The 11,033-nt window shown below is 52.0% G+C and overlaps 1 protein-coding gene across 1 annotated transcript; it reads right to left on the bottom strand.

Annotated features, from left to right (window-relative positions):
- Positions 1 to 2,368: 2,368 nt before the first annotated feature.
- On the bottom strand, positions 2,369 to 10,785 carry SDHB (succinate dehydrogenase complex iron sulfur subunit B). The gene is made up of 8 exons (XM_053401098.1): positions 10,651 to 10,785; positions 9,668 to 9,816; positions 8,361 to 8,446; positions 6,356 to 6,492; positions 6,001 to 6,117; positions 4,475 to 4,576; positions 3,201 to 3,323; positions 2,369 to 2,612 (listed from the first exon to the last, which is right to left on the bottom strand). The coding sequence occupies exons 1-8, from the start codon at positions 10,768 to 10,770 to the stop codon at positions 2,535 to 2,537; spliced, it is 912 nt and encodes a 303-aa protein (XP_053257073.1). The 5' UTR covers positions 10,771 to 10,785; the 3' UTR covers positions 2,369 to 2,534.
- Positions 10,786 to 11,033: the final 248 nt, after the last annotated feature.

Below are 11,033 nucleotides of genomic sequence, written 5' to 3' on the forward strand. Positions count from 1 at the left end.
GCATGTATGAAAAATGGTCCAGGGATATTTGGTCTCAAATATATTAATCGTCTTGCATCCTTTACCGGACATGGCCCTTTCTTTTGAGTTGCTGTAAGCCGAATTAGGGCCCCTTTACCTAGCTGATCAGTTTTTGAGCTCCGGATATGGAGAACTAGATCTGAGCGACATAATGTCACATCCTTTGTCAGGGAATTGGAGCCTGCAGGGGAAACCACGAGGGAGGGAGACAAATATAGAGAGCCCAAGCCGGCATTCAGCAGCGTCTCTTCCTCGTCAGAGGGGGAAACTGGCAGGGGGGAGCCTAAAGCAGAGAAACTGAGGGAAGTCAAAAATTGAAGAATGAGTGCAAAATAATTTGTTGATTGTATAAAATTTGTTTGGAAAATGAATAAAAATTATTTTTTTAAAAAAAAAGAAAGTCAGCCTGAAGCGACAGATTGTCTTGCCATGAGAATAACATCATCAAGATAATGTCCCACCCCTTCGGAACCGGTTTTAAAGCGAAGAGCCCAGTCCAGAAATGTGCTAAAGGTCTCAAAGGCTGCACATGCTACCGAGCATCCCATGGGCATGGCTTTATCTATAAAATATGCCCCTTCAAATTTAAAACCCAGCCAACAGAAGTCGTCTGGGTGAACTGGAAGAAGATGAAAGGCAGACTCAATGTCACACTTAGCCAACAGGGCTCCCCTGCTGCATCTCCAAATAACCTTTACAGTTTGGTCAAAGGAGGCATACCTCACAGAACACAGTTCCTGTGGTATTGCACCGTTAACTGAACTCCCCCTTAGATAGGAAACCTGGCCTGGGGATGACGCGGCCGAGGATTCCCCAGATCACGTGGGGCTGGGAGCCAGCCTCGGTGCGTGTGTTGGGGGCGTGAAGCCCGCAACACCACCTCCTCCCGAGGTCAGAAGTGGCTTTCCGAAATGGCCTTCAGAAGGTAGTTTTGATGTGGAATTGTGCTGCCTGTAACTAGGGACCCAGGAGGCCACCCAGATCAATTTCCCTATATTGATCAGTGGTATAATGCTTGCATGAAAAATCCTCCATGGGTGAAGAAGTGCAAGGGCAACACCTGCAGGATTTTAGCAGTGAAGCAGGAGGCCTGGAAAAACATAGATAAACCCAAGCCTCTAGCCCCTGCTAAGAAGATATACCAGGGCGACCCAGAAGAGGAGGAGTTTCTCCTTCCGCCTTCATATGCCTCTTTGGCCAGGATTGTGCCATCACCTCCAGTCCAGCCACCCGCTGCAGTCCAATTATTACAAGCTTCATCTAGCATTCCGGATGTGCCCTCCTTGCCAGCCCCAGTGCTGGTATGAAATCAAGCCCAAATTGCCCAAGTCCAAGCCCCCCAGGAAAAGGAGATTATAGGCACTTCAGCACTGGAGGCCCTGGGAGCTGTGGGATGAGCCGAACCTGGAGAAGTGGCCGCAACTCCAACCCGGGGCGAAAACAGCAACCCCATAGGCACTCCAGCCACTGAGAGAAAGTCAGGCCTGTGGGCAGTTGTGGATGCAAAAACTGATACTGGAAAGAAGTTAGTAATAAAGATGAAGGAAAGTGATGCAACAAGCCCCCCCCCCCATGCCACCTCCATCTAAAGGAGGACATTACCTTCGTAACAAGAAGGGGGGCCAAGCCCCAATGTTCCCTTTGAGAGCAGTTTTGGCACCCCAAGAGCCCAGGCCCACAGATGATCAGGGCATAGACCAGACCAAACCGGCTTGGACCCCCACAAACCGGCCTAGACCAGTTCAAACTGAACTGGCTTAAACCAGCACAAACCACCCTAGATCGGTTCAAACCAGCCTAGACCGGTTCAAACTGGCTTCGGCCGGCGCAAACCAGTCTTGACCGGTTCAAACGGCTTTGACCAGTTCAAACCAGCCTAGATCTGTTGCAACCAGTATGAGCTAGTTCCAACCAGTCTAGGCCAGTTTAAACTGGTCTGGGCAAGTTGGAACCTGTCTGGACCTTTTCCAACTGGTTTGGCGGGTTCCAACTGGCTTGGACTGTCAACGTAGAGGAAGAACAGGAGCCCCAAAGGAAATAATACGGAAGCTTTAGAGGCAAGGACGGTTTTGGGGCTCCAAGTTGTGGGGGAAGAGGCTGCCATAATAAAACACTGCTTCTCATCGCAGAGCCTACAGAAGGTTGGAAGCAGCCCCACGTTGCTACCTTCAAGCTATGCTCACTCTCGCCCAACCTTCCTGTCCCCTTTGGGACCATTCTGTACAAACCCAACCCCCCCCCAAAAAAAAGAAACCTTCAGTCCCATCCAATCCGCAAGCAGGAGACAGAGAGAGGGGACCAGTCTAAGGACGCAAACAGGGTGGGGAGGAAGGTGAATTGAGAGAGATTTGCTAATGACTTTTATTAATCCTTGCAAGCTTTCATCATACATGAATGCCCGTGGAGAAAACCCACACAAACCGGGCAGGGCCTGACACCGCAAATATAAGTTAGCTAACTTCCGGCAAGGGGCAGGGTAAGTGGAGCTGAGAAGCAAAGGCCCTGAAGGGATGTCAGGCGCTGGCGGCCTTTTCCTTGTAGGTGGCCATCATCTTCTTGATCTCAGCAATCGCTTTTCCAGGGTTCAGCCCCTGAAACAAGAACAGGAAAGGTGGAGAAAGTCCTTCAACTGCTAGTGCAACCCCATTGCCACGTCCGACACAAGAAGACAACATCTGCACATCCAAGAGGCAAATGGAAATGTGGCAGCAGGTAGGGAGCCCCCTTCATCCCTTTGCACGATAACTGGCAGACGGGGAGAGACAAGAGCCCTCAAGGTGCTGCTGGAATATGATTCTCACCTGCAGAAGTCCATGACCACCAACCCTGCTGGCATGATGGGGCTGCTGGGAGTGCAGCAACACCCCGAGTTCCCCATCCTGGCCACCATCTGCCCCTGACCCACATGGACTGACTCACCCATTTCCAGAGGCTGCCCCCCCCCCAAGAAAACACAGCAGAGCAGCCTGCATAAACAAGCCCAGAACAGCCGCACAGAGTCAGTACCTGCTGGACTCACAGGGAGCCAGAAGCATCCCAATGTCCTTCTCAAAGTGTCCCAATAGCATTTCTGGCCAAGCCCCTGGGGGAAGGGGGAGAGAAACGACTGCAGGTTCTTCCCTCCCCTCCATTCCCCCAGTGTGGACTCTGCTGGCGGGGTGAGGGGGGAGAGCCCTCACCTTGGGGCAGGTCTTTGTGCAGTTCATGATGGTGTGGCAACGGTAGAGGGAAAAGGGGTCTTGCAGCTGAGCTAGGCGCTCCTCTGTGTAATCGTCTCGGGAGTCAATCATCCAACGATAAGCCTGGAAGACAGAAAAAGAGGGTGCTGGGTGTGAATCTTTGCACAGAAGAGGGGCTTACATGCCCTGGGGTCTCCCTAAAGCCACTGCCGACATAAGGAGGGGAGGGTTTGCGGGCTCACGCCCACCAACATCCGCGTGGGGCTGGCTGCGGCCCCGCGCAACCTGCGTCAGCCCCAGGGCCAGCCAATCGGCTGGCTGCAAGGGCGGGGCTTGGGTCACTTAAGGTCGGCGCGGCCCGAGATCGCCCCTTTCCTTCCTCACCCCAGCTGCGGTTTCCCACCCATCCACCCTCTAGGTTTTCCCTCGGACTTTGCTATGAACCTCGGTTGGTTGCCGCAAGGAGTCTGGTAGGAATTTTTCCACTTGACTAATTGGCATTCATTTAAAGCCATTTGGTTTTTTCGCCTACCTCGTAGCAAATCGTCACGCCTTTGGTTTGGCGGTTAGGCACTGGTAGGGGTATTATTATGCAGATGAGTCGGGGGGAGAAGTGCCATCACCTCCCCCAAATATTTAAGGGAAGTCTGATAAAGGATTCCAGGGGTGTTGCCTCGTCCGAAACCTATGGAGGGTAGGGCCTAAAGCGCGTCCCTGAGCGGTGACCCCTCGGGGAGTGCCTAGGGATGTGCATCTCAGGGGCTCCCCCTGCTGGTGTTAACCCTTTCCGGTTCTCATGCCGGATAGTCTGATAGGACCAATGCCTAAAGCCAATACCGCTCTTACCTGTAACCAATAAAGTTGTGGCCAATTTCGCCCATTAACCTAAAATTTTGGTGTCCTGTCTCTTTATTTATTCCAACTGGTGGGAGGCAGGAATCGCCACGCAATGCCTGACACTCCTTCCTTCTCCCTCTGCCTTTCACCATGACACCTTTTGCCCATTCAGCTGACTCCCTCTTCTCTTTCCAGGGTCTTCTGCACCCACCTGCTAGCCCACCAGAAACGCATCCCCTGGCTCCTGTCCATCACAGCCTCTCCCTCCTTCAACCTGAGAACCACTGAGCATCTCCCCATACCTGGTCCTCCCCTCCCCTCATACCCCACTGATGATTGGCAGGAGTCTTCCTGCCTCACTGGCAACATGGATTGAGTTCTGGGCTTCCCCACCCGGCTATTCCCTGGCAGCCAGTGGGCACTTCTGGTCTTTTTACCTGCATGAGCACAGCGGGGCCCAGGTACTTGTCTCCGTTCCACCAGTAGCTGGGGCAGCTGGTGCTGCAGCAGGCACAGAGGATGCATTCGTATAGCCCGTCCTGGCAGGGAGCAAAAGAGGAGCCAGAGTCAAAGGACTATTTAGCATCTGCCATGAGGGAAAATGAAGAGCAGCCCCACCAGAGGAACACCTTGTGTGGGTCCCAATCCACCCAGACAACCTCCAATGAAGTGAACAAAAGCAGGGGAAGGGCACTTGGTGGGCCGCCACAATTCCAGTTTGTTCCCTAGCAAGTGGTTTTCAGGGGTGCGCTGCCTTGAAACACGGAAAGCTCCCTCCCAAACCGCAGTGGCAAGGAGCAGCCACTGACAGGGCCACTGAAATGCCACTTAGAGGTCTTCTGAAACCACCCAAGACGGGGCACCACTGTCACCACATCAAATGTCAAGCCTGTAAGTCAAGAATTGTGCAGTGTGTGTGTGTGTGTCACAGCTTGTGTGCAGCAACTGCAGCTCCTGTTTCACTACATGTCCCTCCAGGAAAGGGAGAAGATGAATGGGATAGAGATCCCCTGCCTGGCTCCAGGCTCTGCCATAATGGAACTGCCCGCCTCCCACCTGGCTCCAGGCTGATGGACCTTTGAAGATGAGCCACCCTCGGTTTGCCCCAAAGGCTCTGTAAGACCCTTCAAGGGGAGGGAGGCCAGTGATCTGCTGAAGGAGGCCACTTGGGGCATGAAGCGGGAGAGGGGCTTCCACCTCTCCGCTAAGAACTGCACCGGTCTTTTAGCCAGGCTCGATGTGCAGATCCCTGCCCAATTGCCCCAGGCAACTCAGCTTTGCCTCCGAGTGACCAGGCAGGACTCCTTCTGAAAAGGAGGCCATTTTCATCTCCTAGACTACCTCAGCCTCGAAGTCCAGAGCAGCAGCAGGAGCAGCTGCCACTCAGCAAAATGAAGGATGCACAACTTCCTGGGCAGAAAAAGAGGCTGAGGTGGGGTGGGGCAGATTCATGGCTTGAAAGGGGGATTTAGACAAATTCACTGAAGACAAGGCTTTTGATGGCTACGGTTGTGCAGTACTTCCATTGCCAGAGGTAAGAAGCCTTCGTGTGCCAATTGCTGGGGACCAAGGGGCCAGAGAGTGGTGTGTGCTCCTGTCCTGCTCGAAGATGCCCCACAGGAAGAGAGGATATTGGGCAAGATGGGCCTGATCCTGCTTCAGGGCTCTTCTTAGGTGCCCATAAAAACTAGTGGCAGGGGCTTGGTGCACAATGGGTTCAGTTCCTGGAGGTACTTCTTAAGCAGAGCTCTTGGGCAGCAGCAGGGACAAGAGAGGGCTTCCTCTGACAGTGGAGTAAGCCAGGCAGGCCTCTCAGTGATGGGGGTCTCAGGACAGGAAGGAGGGGTGACCCGGGGAGGTGAGACTGCAGCTGCCAATACTAGAGGCTGCCACCCCGTGGGAAGAAGTTAAGACAGGCCAAAACACCAATGAAGCAGAATGAAAAGAAAAGAGGAGTAATGACCAGCTTCTCCCGATCTTCTATGGACTGGAGGTATTGCTCTTTGCCTTGCTTGGACTCGTCCTTTTTTCTCAAATACGGCTGGATGGCTTTGTACTGGGCATAGAAGTTGCTCAAGTCCTGGAATGGGGAAAAGCATTTATTGAGAGCAACAGACTCAAGAAGGGGCAAAAGCTGGGCCCAGTTGGACAGCCCCCTACATCTCAGAGCCCCTCACCCCCGTACAAGGGCAGGGGGCCATCTCAGAGACAAAAACTTGGCACCCCAATACATTCTGCTATATTTTCTTAGTTCTCCTGCTTCCAGAGAAATAACATTACCTTCTGCCAACTGGGCTACAAAGAAGGTGTGAACTTACTGGTACAAGATCCTTCACCACATACATGTGTGGGAGAGGGTATATTTTGGCGACCTTGCCAAGGTCAGTGTCAATCCTCGTGGTACAAGCCAAACTGTTGCCTCCACCAATGTTCATTGCGCAGGAGCCACAGATGCCTAGGACAAGGAGAGGACAAGTCACAACAGGGCCGGCGGCTCACTGCCGCCCGCCATAGGAATACAGAAAGCTGCCTCACATCAAGTCAGGCCATGGGTTCATTAGAAGAAGAAGAAGAAGAATTTGGATTTGATATCCCGCCTTTCACTCCCCTTCAGGAATCTCAAAGCGGCTAACATTCTCCTTTCCCTTCCTCCCCCACAACAAACACTCTGTGAGATGAGTGGGGCTGAGAGACTTCAAAGACGTGTGACTGGCCCAAGGTCACCCAGCAGCTGCATGTGGAGGAGCGGAGACGTGAACCCGGTTCCCCAGATTACGAGACTACCGCTCTTAACCGCTACACCATACTGGCTCTCATTATCAGCACAACCGCAGGGGTCTCTCTCAGACTGACTGAGAGTTGCTGGGGACTGAACCTGGGACCTTATGCATGCAAAGCTGATGTTCTGCCACTGAACTAAGACACTTCCCTGGTCCTACTCAAAATCTCCACCTTCCTACATCTAAGATCCTCACATCAAAGCTGTTTTAATTTTTCAAAAGGAAGCATTGCTTCCCTTTCCATAAAGCCTCTTAAAAAGCAAAACAAAACAAAAAATTTTCCTTCCAGTAGCACCTTAAAGACCAACTAAGTTAGTTCTTGGTATGAGCTTTCGTGTGCATGCACACTTCTTCAGATAAAAAGCAGTTAAAAGCAGTTCTTAAAAAGCAGTTAATCTTGTGGCAATTTGAAGAGATAGTGCAAACTCTTTCAGCATTTGTTTGCTTCTTGTTTTACAACAGGCCTAAGCGGAGAGAGTATGTTATTAAACAGAGCTATTTATAGCCACGTTATGTATGTCAATTACAGATCTAATTATAAACAACAGAGAACGCTTGTCCCAAAGAGCTTTGGGGTTATATCCAAAGCTTTTTTTCCCAGGCAGTCATGGGTCTGCCCCAGAATACTTTCCTCAACCTGATGCCTTCCATAAGTTTTATACAAGAGATTCCTAATTGGTGGTCCACGCACCCCAGGGGGTCCGCATAACCTACTCATGGGGTCCATGGCAGCATTCACATACAATAATTACCATAGAGATATCAACATTTTCAAAAGCCCCTGGCTTTTGAATTGAAAACTGCTGTTTTTGACCACAGCTACCTTCATCAGCCTCAGTCATGGCCATGGGGTCAGAGGATCCTGAAGCTGATAGGAGTTAGTCCTACTCAGAGTAGCCCCGTGAAAATTAATGCTCATTATCAGCTTAGGTCCATTAATTGCAATAGGTCTATGCTGAGTAAAACGTAGCTGGATTCAACCATTAATCTTTTGGTGAGCCAGTGTGGTGTAGTGGTTAAGAGCGGTAGTCTTGCAATCTGAGGAACCGGGTTCGCGTCTCCGCTTCTCCACATGCAGCTGCTGGGTGACTTTGGGCCAGTCACACTTCTCTGAAGTCTCCCAGCTCCACTTACCTCACAGAGTGTTTGTTGTGGGGGAGGAAGGGAAAGGAGAATGTTGGCCGCTTTGAGACTCCTTAGCGTAGTGATAAAGCAGGATATCAAATCCAAACTCTTCTTCTTCTTCTTCTTTTTAAGCAATTCTGATTCCTAAGTCTGGTTAGACAGGTTTAACCATCTCAACCTCAAAACTTGCAAAAGCTGCCATGTGTTGATTTCAGAATTTGGCCTCTTCACAAGGTTTTAGCAGGTGATGGAGAGAGGTGACTCTCTCCCATTTAGGCCAACCTAAATCAAGTTGCTCAAATGCTCTGACAGCAGAAAGGCTGTGATGTGAACAGGTTGGAGGTGGGCTTGCCTTGACCATCATTCACCTGAGCCCACCTGGGCTTCTCAGAAGACAGCAAACAAGACACAAGTTTACCTTCTCTGCAAGACCTGCGGAAGGTCAGGGTGGAGTCCATTTCATTCTTAATCTTGATCAGGGCATCAAGAACCATCGGTCCACATCTAGAAAGAGAAATACCAAGTTCTCTGCTCATCTCTAAGTCCACTGCTCTCCTTCCTTATATGGGCCCCCCACTACACACTCTCCACAGTGTGTTCTTAAAGCAAAGGAAATGGGTTAAAACAGAAGAAAGATGTCACTGCATTACCACAGCAAGGTCACAACCTGTCCACGCCACCAAATATGATGCCAGGTCACTTGCTAGCAGCAGTAATTCACATGTTTTTGAAAAGCAGGAAGTGGCTGCTCTGAAGCGAAGTCCAGCTGGAGGCAAGCTACATTTCTGTGTGCTAAGTTGGCCTGACTTAACGTGTGGCCCTGCTGAAGGTGCCTGCTACAATTTTCTCATGCTCTGATGAATGCCTCCATCTTGGGTTACCAAACTGAAGGCACCTTCATCTTTGTGCCTCAACACCTGATACCAACGCCCTTTGCTTGCTGCCACTGATTGCACTGTTATAATTGCTATACAGCCCTCCCCTCCCTCAATGGATCGCCTTGTTGGTCAAAGAAATAAACAAAAATGGAGGAAAGACCAGGCAGTAGAAAGCAAGGCTGCCTTTTCTTTATTGGCCGTTCCGTTTGCAAGCAGAGTCCCTCCCCACTACCCCGCCTTGTGAGAGAGGTGAGAAGCCCCAAGCAAAGGTGTGTAACATCTTTTAAAACCTCAGAAAGTATTCACCCACCTTTTACAGAAAGACCACCCCAAAACATCACAGATACATGACAAGTCGGTCAATCGAGATGGCTGACAATACCTGATAATTGCCCTTCCTGGCCTGGCCTGAAACGGTGGATACCTTGACACCAGAATCTATTGTAAAGGACCTTTTTCTTTTATACATAGATATTGGCTCTTTTGACAAGTCCACTTCGTCAGGAAGAATTTCCTGCTATGTGACTGGAGAGGGTCTCTGGGGTTGACCACAAGCTAAACTTGGCCTTGGACTTGACTGTGTTTTCTTTTCATTCTCATGATTTAGAGATGGATGCCATTTTACTTGAAGGCAAAAGGAGATATTTGGGATTATGCATTTATGTATGTATACTCCTGGCTGTGTGTGTATTGTATAACATGTTATAATTGTTACATAACATATAAATTGTTGTGTAACATGTTATAATTGTATAACATGATGCACAGGAGCACCCAAGGGTGGGCAACATCCCTTGGCGGAGGGCAGAGGGGTCTTGTCCAGCCCCTTCTTCAAAGCACTACTCACTTGTTCAGATCAACTTCATATGTCTGCATACGAGGTTTCTCCCCGGGGTTGTCTGGGTTCCACCGATATATTGCAAACTTCTTAATGCGGGTGGCTGTCTGTGTGTCAGGCGCGGCCGCGGCAGCTGCTGCGTGTGCCCTGCGGCAAACCTGTACACCAAGGAAGAAGGAAAGGAGACCTGAGACCTGAGCAAGAGGCATGCACAGCTGGGCAAACCGTTCCAGCTCTGAGACAAGTGTGCGCTTGGGGCCAGCCAGAGTTTACTACCATCAACATTATGTCTCTTTTGCACTGTGGGTGGGGGGACTTGGACTGAGGGTGCCTTGCTTGAAGCAATGCAGACACAGTTGGTAGGGGCCCCTTGCCCTCCTCCATTGCCTGGCAGACTACGGCTGCTGCTCTCTCCTTCCCGTTGCTGCAGCTGCCCATAGCATTTGGTGGTGGGTGCTTCCCCCCATTTGAGAGTGGAGACATAGGAGCCAACTCCTAGGGGCCAAGGGCCCTTCACTCCCTCCCCCCAAGTCGATGAACACTGCCTTTCAATGCCCCCTCCAAATTTTATTCAATTTGGCAGCCCAGGCATCAGCCTCTGCCCCTCCAGCCCCTCGCCGCTGCAAGCAGAGTCCCCATCCGCCCCTCCGGCTACAGCGGTCAGGAATGAAGATGGGGAGCGGGGCGGCCGCATAGCTGTCAACTTTTCCCTTTTCTTGCGAGGAATCCTATTCGGAATAAGGGGATTTCCCTTAAAAGAAGGGAAACGTTGACAGCTATGGGCGGCCGGGAGGACGCCGCTTCTGTTGCTCCCTCGGCAAAAGCCTCCAGGGTCGGACCCAGCCGCCCAGGCAGCCTCGTTCCTCGGAGCCAGGACGGCGGAGGACAGGACTGGCCGGCACCTTCCTCCTCTTCCTCACTGAGGACTAGCCGCCTCCCGAGGCCAACCGCTGCGGAGCCCCTCCCCTCCCGGACACTCCGGTCTCGCTCACCTGCAGCAACCGCAGCGCCCCCGCCGGCCCTCGCCGAAAGGATAAGGACGCACCAGCCGCCCGCTCAGCCGCCAATGCCGCCGCCGCCACCACCGCCACGGTCACAGAGGCCGCTGCCATCTTGCGCCCTCTGAGCGGATCACCCTGACAGCTGCTTCCGGAAAGGGGAGGGACCGCAAGGCCCGCTTCCGGTCTGCGGACATATTGAGAGAGGCGACGGGGAAGGCGCCTGGTTGGGAGGGGCCGTGGGTACGCAAGCACGTAGGTGCGCGCGGGAGGAGGCGGTCCCGCGGCATTCGGAACGCCTGACGCGAGAGTGGGGCTTTAGACGTCGGCCGTAGTGGGACTAGTGTGGCCGCCATGTTGAGGGTGGCGGGAGGAGG

This window comes from Podarcis raffonei, chromosome 8, assembly GCF_027172205.1.
Source record: "Podarcis raffonei isolate rPodRaf1 chromosome 8, rPodRaf1.pri, whole genome shotgun sequence".
NCBI lineage: Eukaryota > Metazoa > Chordata > Lepidosauria > Squamata > Lacertidae > Podarcis > Podarcis raffonei.